Source organism: Bombus bifarius, unplaced genomic scaffold (genome assembly GCF_011952205.1).
Source record: "Bombus bifarius isolate JDL3187 unplaced genomic scaffold, Bbif_JDL3187 scf7180000008335, whole genome shotgun sequence".
In the NCBI taxonomy this organism is placed as follows: Eukaryota; Metazoa; Arthropoda; class Insecta; order Hymenoptera; family Apidae; genus Bombus; species Bombus bifarius.
This window is the reverse complement of record NW_022884599.1, coordinates 69,947-89,126: the sequence shown is the minus strand read 5'-3', so window position 1 is coordinate 89,126 and position 19,180 is coordinate 69,947. Positions and strand designations below refer to the sequence as shown.

The 19,180-nt window shown below is 36.5% G+C and overlaps 1 protein-coding gene and 1 long non-coding RNA gene across 2 annotated transcripts; both read left to right on the top strand.

Annotated features, from left to right (window-relative positions):
- The first annotated feature begins 4,021 nt into the window (after positions 1–4,021).
- LOC117212652 lies at positions 4,022–4,439 on the top strand. The gene is made up of 2 exons (XR_004488507.1): positions 4,022–4,250; positions 4,353–4,439. It is a non-coding gene; the product is annotated as an uncharacterized LOC117212652 (long non-coding RNA).
- A 5,543-nt stretch (positions 4,440–9,982) lies between these two features.
- LOC117212651 lies at positions 9,983–11,439 on the top strand. Its single transcript, XM_033457604.1, has one exon. The coding sequence runs from the start codon at positions 10,000–10,002 to the stop codon at positions 10,441–10,443; it is 444 nt and encodes a 147-aa protein (XP_033313495.1). The 5' UTR covers positions 9,983–9,999; the 3' UTR covers positions 10,444–11,439.
- Positions 11,440–19,180: the final 7,741 nt, after the last annotated feature.

The window sequence follows — 19,180 nt, the reverse complement described above, 5'->3', positions numbered from 1 at the left end:
CGTGTCCTTAGACACACCCCAGTATAGTTTTCCTCTGTGGAATCATCGGGACGGGACGCGCATTCTTTGACGCGCTCCCGTCGACTAAAGAGTAACGTCTTTACGCTCAGCAATTATCGTTTACGAGTCAGACTTAGATTCAGCGAGAACGCCTATCTGTCATCCCGTTGACCGCGGATTCGTTATTGAACCTGAGATCACTGTCACTAGTGTCGCGGACGTCTCACCGCCGTGATAGATTGTCAAACCTGTGTTATTCATACCTGTGTCAATAAATCGTATCTTCGTTACACCGCAACGATGGCTACCTTCAATGAAGACTCCTCAAACACCGACAACCCTATCCTCCCTGCTTCTCCGACATATATTTTTACATTTGCATTTGACAGTGTAGTCGCTCATAGAATCTATTAAAGAAAATTGTTAACAATATGCTTTCATGATTTGTTTCTCGCGCCTGTTTCCCATTAATCCCTAATATTCCTGTCGCCATGATGCGTGTAAATCCAACATGGCTGCTCATAAATGTCATCAGTAAAGTTTTAGTAACGGGTCTTTAGTTTTGTTTGATATCGAAGTAATTTTTCGTCTGTCGCTCGTTTTTCCTTATTCTACCACAATTAGAACATTTATTTATTAATATTGTTTTAAAGTGACAATAGTATAGCTCGTGTGAGCTCGTGTGAATATACGTATATATATATATATATATATGTTTATGTTGTGTGTCACTTCAATATGGCTAATGTTTTGTAATTCTTCGATTGCGTTATTTATTGTTTTGAGTAGTTTATTTTATATAGTATTATAAAACATATGTACTCACACATATATATGTATATATATATATACGTATTTATATGTATATTTCTCTCGCCCGTGTAGTGTGCATACGAAATGAAATGTTAATTATTTATTTTATATTAACTTCTTTTAATAAGATAGAATACGCACACGCACACGTATATATGTATATATTTCTGGCAAAGTGATTTTCATTTAGATTCTTTAGTGATATAGTGGTGTGTGTTTGAGGTTATGTGTCAATCGTTTGATTTCATATATACATATATATCTTGTATTGTGACAACATAGTATTGAAGGTTTTGTTTCTAGATTATTGTGTGTTTAATGTGTGTTTACATATTTGTGTTTGATGGTAGAATTTCTGTACCCAATTCCTCAAGTCGTTGCGCTGTTAATCGTTTTGAGCGTTTGGGCTATCGACAGGTTGTCGCTTAGTCCCAAGTGTTGCGTTGTGTGTTCTATAGTAGTTTTAGTTTAGAAAATAGATTATTTATATGTTTATGTAGAGACATGCATGTTTCGTAATGTAGTTCTTATTTTATAATCCTTTACTGGAACGTAAACTAGTTTTAAATATGTATCTTAGATTATCGATTTGAATCAATAATGTAGAATGAGCATACATAGATTTTTATATGTTTGCATAGAGACATGCATGTTTCGTTATGTAGTTCTTGTTTATAACTCTTTACTGGAACGCAAGCTAGCTTTAAATATGTATCTTAGTTTATCGATTTGAATCAATAATGTAGAATGAGCATACATAGATTTTTTATATGTTTGCATAGAGACATGCATGTTTTGCAATGTAGTTCTTATTTTATAATTCTTTACCGGAATGCAGGCTAGTTTTAAGTATGTATCTTAGATTATCGATTTGAATCAATAATGTAGAAAGAGCATACATTAATAGTAGTTTAGTTTAGAATATAATGTATATATTTATATATAGACATGCATGTTTCGTAATGTAGTTCTTATTTTATAATTCTTTACCGGAATGTAGGCTAGTTTTAAGTATGTATCTGTTTGATAGAATGCGCACACATATATATATGTTTAATACAATATTGTATGTTTTATGTATTCGTTAGACTATTAGTTTTTGACTTCGTATATACTTATATTTCATAAATAGTTAATATAGTATTGGAAGCACTGTCTCTAATATTTACTAGTTTATTACATGTCTAGCATATATGTTTATACTTATATGTAACTCTCCAAGTTGATTGATTAAAATATATTTATATATACATGTATTTCTGGCGTTTCAATTATTTCCCCTTTTGTAGTTATTCTTATTTCCCGGTTTATTTGTTTGGTTCGTAACTCGTTCAATCCATCAGCTGGTTTTATTTATTTTATTTTATACTGGTTGGATTTATTAGTCGCCATCGTTTTGTTAATCCTTCCTTTAGTTTCGTAGCGCCGTGTGTTCGTTCGTGCATTCAAATCCTTATTCGCGCGTTTTGTATAGAATAGTTTTCTTGTTCTTGTTACGGCGCGTGCGGAGCGCGGGTCGTGACACCCCCGCCCTTGGAGTTCAAATTTCCAAAGGAAATTTGACTGATGGTGTCACTGAGTTCGCTCAAGGCGGATGTAGATGTCGTTGGTTGTTGAGTGACTACCGGTGTTGTCGTCCATCATTCCCAGGATGTTTACTGTTCCAGGGACGATTGTTTTTCCTATCGCTCCTCTGGCCAATGTGTTTAAGACTGCAATTTTTCTGCCGGGAACATGACGTGGTCACGTAGTGCGTCCAGGTCCTCTTGGGTATATATTCCGCTCATGGTCAACGACGATGGTGCTGAATATCGCCACGTTTGGCGCACGTCCGGGCGGAGTTTGTGTGGTGCGATTCCCTTGCCAAACGGGTAGCTCCGAGTAGCATTTTGTTGTATGTCGTACTTTTACTTGTACCGGAATGTATTTGACTATATGGACCGCTTCTCCTGCGATCAGAGCCATGTGTCCTGGGTTTTGGTTATGGTGTATGCAAATTCGTCGGGCGGTAAGTTTGCCAAGCTTAAAGCATTCTCTATTAGTTTCTTCTGCGTGGTACATCTTTGTGTCAATATATCATGGTACAATGTTGTCATTTGTCGTTTAATATGTTTCTCTACGTAAATGAATTTTGAGTTGACGTATGCGAATATGTCCAAGTTTTCGACTGCTGTCTTGCTTTTGGAGATAAACGTATTTCCTCTTGTTGTTTCTAACAGGAACAATTTGGGGTGTTCAGTGGATAGTAGGGTATATCCACACAGTGGCTGTTCTCCGGTTTTAGTCAGTGCAAATGTTACTTCTTGCGTTGTTAGTGTGTAAACTGGTTGTGCTGATTCTCTGTTGGTTTTTATTTCCTGGATCTTTGTAGCAATTCCTTCATATAGCACATCGTACTGATCAAATTTGCATGGTGAGGGTGGTTGTGGTTGCCAATAAGTGTATCCGTCTTCAGCGTCTAGACAGTTTCCTTCGCTAAAGGTACATACTGTTCCTGATTTCAGTAGAATTTTGTTCGCCTCGATCCGTACTGGCACAACTGCTGATTTTAAACTTATCCTTACTGTTGCTTGTACGACGACCTTTTCCCAGCTCCCGTATGGGTCTACATACTGTGTTCCCTGGCAGCTGTCGTCGTCTGTTAGCTTGCCGGCTAGGACAAGCGACCTTGTTTCTGTTGCATTATCTTTTAGGCCAACTATAAGGTTTTGTGGTCCGAGTGAAAATGTGCCGTCTTGGTGCATCCTTGCACATTGTTGGTCGGTTGTTTCATGGAGGTATTCGGCGAATCCGTTATGCACTGCCGACGTGTGAGAGTGCATGCCACAGTAATATACAATTCGAGTTATTTGCACCTTGCATTGCCTTACGTTGGTAAATTCAAATTCTGAGAGTTGAAGTAGTTGTATATAAATATCTTGGGTTTCAGTCATTGTAGGCTGTATGCTGCAGTCCCCGATGGAGTTTAGAGAGATAGTGGTAACGTTGAGGTGGTTGCCATTGCAGTCATATCCTACCAGGCCGTATGCTATTTTGATGAGGGTAAGTACGATGACCAGGCGATTCATCTTCCTATTAACAATTTATTAAATTGTTTCTTACTCTCGAGTTTATTAGAAATAAGAATAATCTTTTATTATTATTAATATATATAAAAAAAAATTTATATTTATATGTTTTTTTTTTTTTTTTGTTAAAACTTATTATCGGTGAAAATAAATACCATGAATGCTACCTGGGTTATAATTATATACGTATATGCATACGTATTGCTAAGTAATATAGATGAGATTTGTTTTATCGTTATAAATATATAAGTATATATTATCTATAGGAATAGATATTACAATTATAGCTTGTCTTTGAATATATATATATGTGCGTGTAATGGTAAATATGACGACTTATTTTACGAGTCACTCGGATTATCAATGGAAGTGAGTGTCATAGATATCACCTACTTTATAACATGCGTGCATATATATATTGGTAAACATAAGTGAAAATTATATGCATAATTATAAATGTCGTTTGTTTAGGTGGATAGCATCAGTATTTGGTCTTGTGCGTAGCATACAAGTACTTTATAGTTCTACGGCGCGGATTGCTATTCCTTGAACTAAAAAGTTTCTTTCAAGGTGAGTTAGATTAGTGTAAACGATCATGCATTGGAGGCATGATATAGCGGGTTGTAGGTCCGCTAGGTTTATATCACACATACGACAGTATGATATTCGTGTTCTTGCGGATACTCCGCATATGAAATGAGTGGGTGGGTCGTCACATAGGTCCTGGTGGTCTGGATCTAAGTTATCGAAACAGTCTTGACAAAGATGACCGTTATCTAAATGGTAGACAGAACGTATCAACCGAACACAGAGGCAAGACTGAACATCCTCCGTCGCTTCCAGATCGAATGCGGGTACGGGCCCGTCTGAGTCCTCTATGTTAGGGTTGATGAACTCGCCACCTGTTCTGTACATACATACGAAAACAGTTAATATATATATATTTTATAATTTTTATAAGTTTTGTTCGGACCTATCCCTTTGTACAAATACTGTATCCCTGTATGTGGTATAATATATAATATGTTATGGTTATGTTAGTTGTTGTTTATTATATATATTTTCCTTATCTCTCTCCCTCTTTTTCTTTTCCTTTTTTTTTATTATTTTTTGTTCAGTACCTAGCATTGCTATTATAATGCTGTATTACATTGTATTGGCTATTATTTGTGTTGAGGTGCGTATGTGTGGGGTGCGCGCGACGAATTTTCAACATGGTCGGTTGCGTGTATCGTTTGTTTAATGTCAACAGTAGCGTGTTGTTGAAATAGCTAATTTGTTAATCATTATAATTTATTTTGTAGTGTTTCTGTAATATTGTTTTGTGTTTCATGATATTGTGTGTGTCAATACCGTGTGCTACCTTAATGCGATAGCATTGATTGTGTTGTTTTCGAATTTCGATAGTCATTGTTTTGATTATACGTGACTCGCATTTATATAAGTCTTGTTTAATTTAGTTAATGTTTTTTTTTTTTTGTGTATTGTGTTACCAGATATTTTGTGTAGCGTAACTTTATTCTTTTGCACCGAGTTCAGTCATGTTGTTAATATTTAGTTAGTCTATCTTGATTAATTTCTAATCTATTCCTGTGTTTATTAACCTTTCTTATTTTCCCTATTAATTTATTATTGCATGTACTTGCTATTTGCTATTATTTTGTGTATGATATGAGTTAGTTCCCTTATTAGTGATTAAAATCTACTTGTTAGATTAACATTGTCTGTAATTCTTCAGATTCTACTCTTTCGATGCTGCATCACTTACCTAGATCATTCCCACATCATCTGATTCTTCAATATGCCTTGGATACTTACTACGGTTGTCTTCAATCGTCTTATATCTGTGGCCATAAAGGTATTCTTTAGTTTATTCAGTTTAATATGTGTATAATGCATTGTGTGTGTGACCGCTATTGTGCATTACAAAATCCGCTTCTACATGTTAGATATAATATTATAACAATACTACGTAGATTAATACATAATAAGACATTCTTTTACTTTCAATTAATCTATCTTAATTATTTTCTAACCACTTTCTACACTTATCAGCTATTTTATTTCTTTTTGTTAATCTGCGACATTCATGCATGTACACTTCCTTGTATGGTGATTAATTGTTCACGAGGTAAGTTGCACTTTCACTGTTTTAGTCATTCGTTGAACTAACACGTTTCACATTCAAACATTAATCGGAGCACTCGTAATAAACTTCTTTTCCTTTTCAGGTTTCCGCTATCTGTGTTGTTCGACGAACAGTGGCATGCTTCCATAGTATTGTTATGACATTTAGTACTGTTGTATCTTGCATTAAGGCAGTTGAAGTTAATTTGTTCATTTATTTTTCAGTTGGCTGTTGTACATGGTGTTCCGCAAACAGGGAGCCATAACTTATTTTGCACGTAAACCTTCTTGTATGATGATCACTTGTTCACAAGGTAACTTTCACTTCCATTCTTTTAATTATTTATTGAATCAACACGTTGTATATTCAAACAATAATTGGAGTACACCTGATAATTTTCTTTTTTCCTTTTAGGTTTTCGCTATCTGTATTATTCGACGAACAGTGTCACACTTCCTTTTGATTTATCCACAATATAGTTATAACACTTAGTAACCTTGTATTTTGCACTGAGACAATTGAGACTAATTTATTCATTTATTTTAGGTAGCTGTCATACATTATGTTCAGCGAACAACGATCCATAACCTATACTTGCACTTACACTTCCTTGTATGTTGATCACTTGTTCACAAGGTAACTTTCACTTTCACTAGTTAATTATTCATTGAGTTAACACGTTTTATATTTAAGCAATAATTGGAGCACATATAATAATTTTCCTTTTTTTCTTTTAGGTGTTCGATATCTGTATTATTCGACGAACAGCATTACAACATACACTACTGCACTACGTTGCTCACTGAAATCACTTTATTCATTGCTTATTTCGGTTATGCGCTAGTTTTAGCTTGTTTAAGTGCACCGTTCGCGGAATCCCTTTTACTTCAATCTTGACGTATTGGTTCTGCAAGATTTCTAGCACTTTGTATGGTCCAGTATATTGATCGGAGAATTTTCCTTTACTGGGTTCTTTTAGTAAATATATCGAATCTCCTATTTTAAAATCCTGGGGGTTTATTCGTCGGTCGTAATATTCCTTTGATCTTAGTTTGGATTTTATCAAATTTTCTCTTGCCATTCGTTGTACGGTGTTAATTTTATCGAACAGGTCTTTGAGATATTCTGCGTATGTTGGTTCCATGTTCTCTTCGATCATTACTTCACCAGTAGGTTCTCTGGCTAGATGTCCAAAAACTAATTCGTGCGGGGAGAATTTCGTTCCTTCGTGTACAGAGGTATTATAGGAAAACATAGCTAATTCTACCCATTCGTCCCAATTTCTGGAATTTTCAATGTATAATTTGAGATATTCAATCAGTACGTGGTGAGATCTTTCGATTGAACCGTTACTTTGTGGATGATATGCCGTCGTGGTATATTGTTTGATGCGGAATCTCTTTGCTACTTTCTTCATTTGTGAGGATGTAAAGTTCGTTCCTTGATCAGTGAGAATAGCTCTCGGTGATCCGAAACGACAAATAAATCGCTTTACAAAAGCGTCCGCTATCTCGGCTGAAGAGATTCCTCCTAGTGGAATCCCGATTGAGTATTTTGTTAATAAATCTTGGATGGTTAATATATATTCATTTCCCTTTTGAGTTTTTGGTAATGGACCTACAATATCCATACTAATCTTATCGAACGCTTTACCTGGTGTGTCTGTAAGTACCATTGGTTGTTTTGCTTTTATTCTTGTGAGTTTCTTCAATTCACATTCCTTACATGTTCTTACGTAACCTTGAATTTCCTTTTTCATATTTTCCCAATAGTAGTGTTGTCGTATTCTTTGATAAGTTTTTGTAATTCCTTTGTGTCCTGCTACGCTTGATTCATGTTTTTCTCGTATTATGTTGTTCCGCGCTTCCACAGGTGGAGTAATTACTTCCCCAGTGCAAATGGTGATGGTTAAGGTTTTTTCCATAAATATTTCCTTTAATTTTCTGATTGTATATCGCCAAGGTATTTCCTCCAAGTTTCCTTTGCTAATGCTAAAGGAAGTTAACTGTTTTTCATTTACTACATCTAGTAGAGATCTTAGCGAGTTTAATAAATTTTCTGGTGTTATTGGAATATTTCTATTTTCCTTTATCGGTAGGGATACGATGTATTTCCCGGAATCGTAATTCAATCTTGCTTTTTCCAACATTAAATCTTCATAAGGAGGCAATTTCCCCGTCTCCTTCATTTCTAAGGCTCCTTTATCTATCGGATTGCCATGTACATCTATAAATATTACTTTATGGTCATTTACTCTCATAATTGAGTCTCGGGTTTCTGAAATTTTTAGTTCCGCAATTATCGTAGGTCTCGTGTCCTTTTCTCGTTGTTGAATTAGTTCTGGAATTACAGTGGAGGGCTCTTCTTCGCTTGTTATATTCGTGTCTTCTTTTTCTCGATTGGTTATTCCTCTATCTGTACTTACATCGATTTCTGCTAATGCTTGGTCAAAATATTTTATGGGGGTTTTTTCTATTGTAAGATGTTTTTGGGTAAAAACCTTTCCTTGATCTTTAGAATCACTGGATTGAGGCCAGGCGCGTGGTTTAGCTTCGAATATGGGAGAGTCTTCGGTTGAGGTATCTAATTCGAATCGTTTTAGGGCAGGATACTGGATCGATGAATCTTCTTCTCTTTTCCTGATTGGTAGACAGATCTCCGGAGGGTTTCTAGACAATGCGTCCGCGTTTGCGTTCGCCCTGCCTTCTTTGTATATAATATCAAATTCAAAGTCCGATAATTTTAATTTCCATTTCCAGATTCTCGAAGTAGGGTCCTTGATAGAATGCATCCACACTAAAGGTTTATGATCGGTTATAATAATAAACTTTCTTCCGTATAGGTACAGCCAGAAGTGCAATGTGCTGTAAACGATTGCCAAACACTCCTTTTCTATAGTAGAGTAATTTTGTTCGGCCGAATTTAATAGTCTTGAGGCATATGCAATCGGTAAATCCTTTCCGATTGGCCCTTGACTCAGTACGTCGCTTATTGCATATCCTGATGCGTCTGTAGTAAGGTTAAAGGGTTTAGAAAAGTCTGGATATTGTAGAATGGATTTTGTCATTAGCGCTGTTTTTAAATTATCGAATGCATTTTCTTGATTTTCTGTCCATTTAAAGGGAGTGTCTTTCTTTAATAGTTGTGTCAATGGCTTTGCAACCTTGGAGAAATCGGGTATAAATCTTCTGTAGTATCCTGCTAGTCCCAAAAACTGTTTGATATTTTTCACCCTTTTGGGTCGTGGAAATTTCAATACGGCTTCGATTTTCTTTGGATCTGGTTTTACCCCATCTTCACTAATTATATGTCCTAGATAATTTACTTCGTGTCGCAAGAACTCACACTTATCGGGCTGTAATCGTAATTTAGCTTTCCTTAATCTTTCCATTAGCTTGGTAAATTTAATTTCGTGCTCTTGGAGAGACCTCGAATAAATCACTATGTCATCCAGATAGACGAATAGTTCTATTCCTTGCAGTCCAGATAACACTGAGTTCATCAAGCGTTGAAATGTTGCTGGGGCATTTTTTAATCCAAAGGGCATTCTTTTGAATTGGAAATGTCCGTACGGCGTCGAAAATGCGGTTTTGTGGGCGTCCTCCTGTGACATATGGATCTGGTGAAAGCCTGATGTCAAGTCAAATGTAGAAAAATATTTTGCACTTCCTAATTGATCCAATATTTCTGTGATGTTGGGGAGTGGAAAAGCATCACTGATCGTTTTATCATTTAGCTTCCTATAATCAATAACTAATCTCCAACGTTTGTTTCCTTGCGAATCTGGTTTTTTCGGTACAATCCATAACGGAGAATTGTATGTGGATATCGATGACTCCACAACGTCTGTGTCTAGTAATACTTGAATTTGTCGATTTATTTCTTCTCGATGCACTGGTGGGTAACGATACTGTTTAGTATTAATTGGTATATTATCCGTTGTAATTATTTTTTGTTCCAGGATTTCCCAGGAAATGGGTGGAATTAGCTATGTTTTCCTATAATACCTTTGTACACGAAGGAACAAAATTCTCCCCGCATGAATTAGTTTTTGGACACCTGGCCAGAGAACCCACTGGTGAAGTGATAATTGAAGAGAACATGGAAGCAACATACGCAGAATATCTCACAGATCTGTTCGATAAAATCAACACTGTACAGCAAATAGCAAGAGAAAATTTGATAAAATCTAAATTAAGATCAAAAGAATATTATGACCGACGAACCAACCCTCAAAACTTTAAAGTAGGAGATTTGATATATCTACTAAAAGAACCTAGTAAAGGAAAATTTTCTGATCAGTATACCGGACCACATAAAGTGTTAGAAATTTTGCAGAATCAAAACATCAAGATTGAAGTAAAAGGAATCCCGCGATCAGTACATTTGAATAAACTAAAACTAGCACACTATCGAAATAGACCACCAGAATGATTTCAAGAGGCAATATAACACGGTAGTATATGGCATAATATTGCTTGTCGAATATTACAAAGCTTGGAAAAGGAAAATTACTATGTGCGTTCCAACTATTACTTAAATACAAAATGTGTCATTCAATAAAATAATTACAAAAAAAAAAGAAAAGAAAAAAGAAAAAGAGTACTTCGTGAACAATTACTCATCATAGGAGGAAGTGTATATGCGAAGACAGGTTATGTGTTCATATCCGTAGAACACAAGGTATGACAGCCAACTGAAACAAATGGAAGAATTAAGTTCAATTGTTTCAATACAAAACATAATACCACTAAATGTTAATAACAATATTGTGCCTAAACCAAAGGAAGTGTGCCAGTGCTTATCAAATCATGCAGATAGTAGAAACGTAAAAGAAAAGGAAAATTACTATATGTGTGTTCTAACCATCATTTAAATACACAACATGTTAATTCAATAAAATAATTAAAAGCAGTGAAAGTTAAAAGTACTTAGTGCACAATTAATCATGTTAAAGGAAAGTGTACATACAGGAATTTCGCAGAAACAAGTTGCGGACCCACTCCGTGGAACATATTATACGACGCTCAGCAGAAGCGAATGGACAAACTAACCTCAATTGCCTTAATATATATGGAAGAGAATAATACTATTAAAAGACTTACAATAATATCTCAATTAAATCAAATAAAGCACGATAACAATCAATAATTGATGTTTCACAATGGACTTACAGTTAGTCAATGGAAAATAAAACCAAAAAACCAAAGGAAATAGTGACACTGTAACAAAATAACTCAGCATTGATGCAGCAATCTTCAATAAGAAGAAATAAAGTCAGTTAATAAGTGCAGGAAGAGTTAAGAAATAACTGAGATAGGTTAAGTGAATAACAACGATGATCCATCCAACGCTAACGATGTACAGTGCACAGACTGTTTTACTATACAGATATTTATAAAATATAGTGGTTCATACATATATCTATTTTTATACTTACAATTCTAGGATAAACAAAAGTAGTCATAATAAATGTTGGAAATGTAGCGAAGAACCAGAAGATACCAAGCGCGTACCATGTAACCGTTCTAAGTAAAGGAACTAGTGTTAAAGGATTAGAATTGTGGAACCTGTAAACAATAAAGATTTTAATTAGCAATATATAGACTAGCCCCAGAATTATACCACACAGATATGAAACAACAGCAAAGCCACAAGTATAAAGTAATAACAAATTAATAAGGAAAAGTAGAAATAGTTAATAAATATAAGAATAGGTTAGAAATTAATCAATATCGATTAACCGAGTAGTAACGACAAACGCAATCAAAATTATTATACTAATATAGTATAATTGTATTAAGTCTAGCGTAAAGAGGTAAGGTTATGTTACGCAGTAATAACACACTATAAACATATTAGTATTAAATAAATTAAGCGAACACTTTACAAAATAAACTATTCAGAACAAAACCATAAAACAAAATACTGATAAATTATAAAAAAAAATTTACCGATAACACAGTCCATATGCTACCATATTATAATAACACACAGTATGTATACACATTATAATGATTACACAAGCAACACTATTGTCACTATAAATGGGCTAAAATAGAGGGAACTAAGCTACGGACGAATAATTATTCCAGTATTAAACAAATTGTGGACGCGTCACTATACTTTTGCTGGAAACATTCACGAGCGGCCATCTTGGGGTATCATGAACATAAGGAAGCTCTTACACATGCGCATCGGATACATGCAATAACTATACGCATAGAATAAATGCAAAATAATGTTATTCTTACTTCAATTATACGTCAATTATTGAAATAAAGTCGCAAATAATTAACAGATAAATAACAGATTTCACAATAATGAAATGTCGCTGTATGCTAGGGACACTCATAGGCGGCCATTTCGAATAATCAACACGTGCATATAGTGACCTTTATGCGTTACAAAATAAATTATATTTTCAGCGAAGGAATAAATATTTAATAAATGATAATAAAATGAAAGATCGTAACGAAGAAAAATAAATAAGGAGCAATATAACGTAACGCAAAAATACTGGAAATTGATGGGAACCAGCCACGAGAAACAAACCACGGATTAAGACGTCAAATAAAATTATTAAACCCCTAACTACTCCCGGCGGACGGACTAAGAAGAAATAATAGATGCCGATTAACATAATATACAATAGCAAAAATATTAAAATCCTATAACGAATAGTAACGAGAAAGGAAAACCGGATCGTAGTTAGTTATCAACCCGTCCATGATTGACGAATTAGTAGGAATATAGGACACCTCGAAAGCTAAAGATAACGGACAATACCCCAGAAAAGAAAACCCCCATTGTGACCCACCGATAAAAACGAATCGACAAAACTGCGTAATAAAGCAAGATACATTGCTAACAAAATACATTTTGTTCTGTTACACAGAATGGGCATTGAATTTAACTATCCGAAGAACCAACTAGTATACTTCCCGGATGGTATCTTACCTACAGACTACCCGGACTATGAAGAACGGTATTCAGTTGTTGCGTTCATTTAACCCCGCTTACCAGTTCGAACACATATTCATTTGTCAAGATTGTTATGACAACATGGATCAGGAAGACCAGGAATTACATGAAGTTCCGCCAGCACACTTTGGGGTACCAGGGCGAGCTAGAGCAAGGCATTGCCAGGTGTGCGATATAGAAATATCACAGACACAACCTGCGACATCCTGCCTTGAATGCATAGCCGCTTATATGGACCTCTCTGAAACTGAGAAAAATTATCTAGCTTTCGGGAAAATAACCCGCCCTGTTCCCCCTTTGGACGATTATAATGTTATCATCGATGACTTACTCGAATAAATATATATACCTATACATACACATATACATACACATGTACCTACATACACATTTATACATATACATATGCATACATGCAATTGTAAACTACTATTAACATACTAAATCTCTCTCTCTCTATATATATATATATAATAACATATATATATATATATATATATATATATATATATATATATATATATATATATATATATATATATATATATATATATATATATATATATGTCGGAGATGAAATGAAAACCGGAGCCTTCCCTATGCAATTTTGAGGAAGCCTTTTAATGCTTTAGCCCAGATTTTATCATAACTGTAATTAAGTAATTGTCATCTGTAATTGTTTGACATTTGTGAAAAGCGAAAGTGGGTTCGAGGTGACAACTGGTCGCTGAACGTAGCCACGGTCACGGGATAAACGTTTTGCCTGACGAAGGTGTGGATCGGTTGTATTGTTCTCCCTAGAAATCACATAGAATTGTACTTTAGAGATGTCGATATAATGGGACACACGTTGTATGAGGAATCAATCTCCAGACAGAAACTGCCTAGCAACGGCGTTTGGATCTTTCTCGATGTTTCCAAGGAGTATATAACAAACTTTTGACAGATATTGCTTAGCAACAACGATTGGAACCTTCTCGATGTTTCCAGCGAGAATATAACAAACAAATGCAGTCGTATTACGAAAAAGATTTTAATTAGAGAGGCATTCGTGTGATCGCCTTGGAAAGTGATACATCGAGTAATTTTTTCCGAGTGATTCAGCAAACGTATTTTTTTTGTGTTATAAAATTGTTTAAAGTTTTCCCGTTGACCGTGGATTCGTTTGAACCCCGGATCATTGTTTATAGCGTAAATTAAATTCAATATTTGTAAATTTATCAATCGTTAATTTTCATTATTCGTTAAATTAGTAAATCGTAAGATATATTATTCGTTTCTTTTATTGTTCGATAAAACTTATTATTCTTTAATCTAATTAATAATTTAATTTATCATTTGTTAATCAATCATATCATTTACAAAATTCATTATTCATAATATTTGTAAAACCTTGTTTATTCGTGTAAATATATTCTCTGTTTTGTAAAACAATGGCTAATTCAAACGAAGAATCGTTACGCGCCTTAAATCCTAATGATAACCCGACATCAGAAGTGGGATCAAGCCCAAGTGTCACTTTGGAACAACTCATGAAAATCATGAACCAGATGACTCAGCCTAGGGAGCAAAAGTCGAGTATGGAACCTAAGGATGTAATGTTATCACGTTTTGATCCTGAAGGCACGGGCGCTGATCCATCCGCGTGGTGCTCATATACAGATGTGATTTTGAAAGACTATCCGATGCAAGATAGTGTGTTACTTTCTGCTTTAAATCGTGCCCTAAAGGGATCTGCTGCACATTGGCTTTCACAAATAGTGCGCGGTGGAAAGCTTTCCTGGCCAACGTTTAAGGAACAATTCCTTTCGCGTTTTGGTGGCAGGGAGACAGCCGCCACGGCATTAATAAGGATGTCCAGAGAACGACCGACGGAGACCGAAACTCTAGGAGCTTATGGTAGTCGCCTCCGTTCCATGTTGCAGATGAAGATGCAAGATCTAACGATGTCCGAAGTATTCAATGCCTTAACTCTTTATATGCTAAACTCACAAGATCAACGCTTTCATCGATTAACGCTCGCAAATAATATCAAGACGGAGGAACAATTTTATGATGAAATGAGAGCTTATCCTTACAACGATCTGCCGGCAACTTTGTTAGGAAATACATCGGAGGAACCTGAAGTTAAACGACGCAAGTTATCGCATTACCGGGTGAAGTGTCATTATTGTGGTACTCTTGGACACAAAATAACGGAGTGTCGCAAGAGGATGCGTAGTGAACAGCGGAAGGATACAAAGGATACAAAGGATACACAACACCAGGAAAGAAACCGTCCAGCTTCATCGTCCAAGGTGGTTTGCTTCAAGTGTCGTGCGGAGGGTCATATCGCACCTGATTGTCCACAACTGCAGAACAGAAAATCCGGCTTCAAGAATGAACGTCGAGTCGACTCCTTGTGGTAGAGCCTCCAGCTGGTAAATTAAGTCATCTGGGTGAGTCGTACCCATTTTATTTCGATTCCGGAGCCGAATGCTCATTAATCAAAGAATCCGTAGCTTCGAAATTTTCTGGCAAACGAACGACTGATGTAGTAATAATGCGAGGCATAGGGAATACTTGTGTTAACAGTACATCTCAGATTTTATCCACTGTATGTATTAACGGTTTTACATTGGAGATAACTTTTCATGCCCTTTCTGATAATTACTTAAAATACGATATCATGATTGGTCGTGAAATTTTGAGCCAAGGTTTTGACGTGAATGTTACACGAAACAGTGTCGATATTTGTAAGACAAAAATAGTTAACGCTTGTAACAGAGTCGCGGAAGATGTGATCAACATTAATGAGGTTGACACTGATGTAGTTGGTAACGATAAAGATCGATTGATTTCTGTTCTCGAGAAATACAAAGAGTCATTTATTACGGGTTTTCCGCGGAATCGTGTAAATACGGGTCAATTAGAAATTCGTTTAATTGATCCCAACGTTACTGTGCAACGAAGTCCTTATAGACTCAGTGAGGAGGAGCGGGGAATAGTTCGAGAGAGGATAGGTGAACTGATCCGAGCAAAAATCATAAGACCGAGTAATTCACCATTCGCAAGCCCTATATTACTTGTTAAAAAAAAGAACGGTTCAGATAGATTATGTGTAGATTACCGAGCATTAAATAAAAACACCGTCGCGGATCGGTACCCTCTTCCTCTCATAGCTGACCAGATCGCGAGACTGAGAGGGGCGAAATACTTTATAAGCCTGGACATGGCCAGCGGGTTTCATCAAATTCCTATTCACCCGAATTCGACTGAATATACCGCGTTCGTTACTCCTGATGGTCAATATGAATACATGACGATGCCGTTTGGATTGAAGAATGCACCGTCTGCTTTTCAGAGGGCCATTTTCAATGCCTTAGGTGATCTTGCTTATTCGTATGTTGTCGTTTATTTGGATGATGTTTTAATTATTGCCGATACGATAGATCAGGCGTTAGAAAGATTAAACACCGTCCTAGATACCCTCGTAAACGCCGGATTCTCTTTCAACTTTTCTAAATGTTCTTTCTTAAAGACGTCAGTACTTTATCTGGGTTATGTGATTCATAACGGAGAAGTCCGACCAAACCCAGGTAAAGTACAAGCCTTGAGCTCTTTGCCCGCACCAAAGACTGCTACACAGCTCCGGCAATTCATTGGTTTAGCTTCTTACTTTCGAAAATTTGTTCCTAAATTCTCACAGGTAATGAAATCTTTGTATGCTCTCACTTCCGGTAGCAAGAACATAAATTGGACGGATAAACATGAAAAAATTAGGCAAAAAGTAATTTTTATTCTGACCAATGAGCCGGTGCTAATGATTTTTGACCCCAAATATCCAATAGAACTACATACGGATGCTAGTTCCGAAGGATTTGGGGCTATCCTAATGCATAGGGTCGAAGGTAAAAATAAAGTAGTTGAGTATTATAGCAAGCGGACTAGCCCTGCGGAATCTAGATATCATTCTTATGAGTTAGAAACGCTGGCAGTGGTAAACGCCATCAAGCATTTTCGTCACCATCTGCACGGTCGGGAATTTCTTGTTGTCACTGATTGTAATTCTCTGAAGGCATCCAGTGACAAGGTACATTTAAATGACAGGGTTTACAGATGGTGGGCTTACCTGCAAACTTTTACCTTTGACATTATGTATCGGGAAGGCAAACGAATGGCTCATGTAGATTTCTTTTCGAGAAATCCCGTAGATCTGGATCATCGTACGATCAACAAAATTGAAAGAAATCAATCTATCTGAAATTTCCGATGATTGGTTGTTAGCAGAACAACGTCGCGACCCACAAATCTCTGAGATCGTCCGTAAGTTGCAAAATGAAGAGCTCGCGGAAGATATTGCGAATACGTATGAATTACGGTCTGGTACACTCCATCGGAAAATACAGAGAAAAGGTAGAACTCTTTGCTTGCCCATTGTCCCAAGGGGTTTCAGGTGGTCCGTCATTAATCATGTGCATCAGTCCATTATGCACTTAGGTTGGGATAAAACGCTTGAGAAACTATACGAGTATTACTGGTTTGAAGGAATGGCGAAATATGTTCGCAAATTCGTTGAGAACTGTCATGCTTGTCGAGTTTCGAAGGCTAGTTCAGGTAAAGTACAAGCTGAACTACATCCCATACCTAAGACCAGCATACCCTGGCATACGGTACACATGGATATAACGGATAAATTAAGTGGTAAGAGTGACTCGAAGGAGTATATCATTGTTTTAGTTGATGCTTTCACAAAATTTGTATACCTGTATCATACTCGTAAATTAGATTCCTTTAATACCATTATAGCACTTAAGTCCGCTATATTTTTATTCGGCAATCCCTGCCGGGTAATAGCGGACCAAGGAAGGTGTTTTACGGGTAAAGATTTCCAAAATTTCTGCCGGAATAGACATATTAGACTTCACTTAATAGCAACTGGTGCGAGTAGGGCCAATGGACAGGTAGAGCGTGTTATGAGTACGCTGAAAAATATGTTAACGACGGTGGAAACGACCGGGCGATCTTGGCAAGACGCGATTGGGGAGATACAACTGGCCTTGAATTGCACTACCAATCGTGTAACCAAATCAAGTCCTCTGGAATTATTAATTGGGAAGGCAGCTAGGCCCTACGGTTTATTGTTGCCTGATAATATTGAGGAAAAGGAAGTAGACATCTTCAATGTAAGGCAACAAGCGATACGGAACATAGAGACTTGCGCCAGTTATGATAAAGACAGGTTTGACAAAACGAAAGCGAAGATAGTTAGGTTTAATCTCGGTGACTTTGTGTTACGTAAGAACGAGGAGAGAAACCAAACAAAGCTAGATCCGAAATTCAAGGGTCCATTCGTGATAACGGAAGTTTTAGAGGGGGATAGATATATTTTAAAAACTCTAGATGGCAAACGGTCATATAAGGATAGACACGACAAGTTGAGAAAGATGCCAGATGGTTGTATTCCTGCTGAGTTGGATGTCTGCGGTGATGACAGCGACGGTGATAATAACGATGCGAGCACATTGATCTCTGGGAATCATTATCGCCGCATTGTGGTCATAGTAATATACCCAGTGTAGTGTATGCGCCTTTTATAATTCTCCCAGTGTAGTGTGTGCGCCTTTTATAATTCTCCCAGTGTAGTGTATGCGCCTTTTATAATACTCCCAGTGTAGTGCTTGTATTTTTATAATATCCTCACTGGTGCCCTGCGCTTTCTATAATATCCTCACTGGTGCCCTGCGCTTATTATAATATCCTCACTGGTGCCCTGTGCTTTCTATAATATCCTCACTGGTGCCCTGCGCTTTCTATAATATCCTCACTGGTGCCCTGCGCTTATTATAATATCCTCACTGGTGCCCTGTGCTTTCTATAATATCCTCACTGGTGTCTTGTGCTTTTTGTTATGCATCCAACGTGGTTATGTGATTCAACAAACTGAGATCTTTGTGTGGAGTCGAAAATGATCTGTTGTGTCATTGCGGTCTGATTGGTGATTTACGGAGTGCAACTGGCACTTTGAATACAAAATATAACACTAATTTGAGTTCTTTTTCATTTCCTTGCTTGTCAAATTTTTGAACAGAGCTTTGTTGCTGAATTGGACCCTTGACTTATTTGGAACATCTAATCGAATGGTAAATAATATCAGTTACACCGAGTCTAATGTTAAAACTCTGTATTTTAGCTGCACACGAGGACG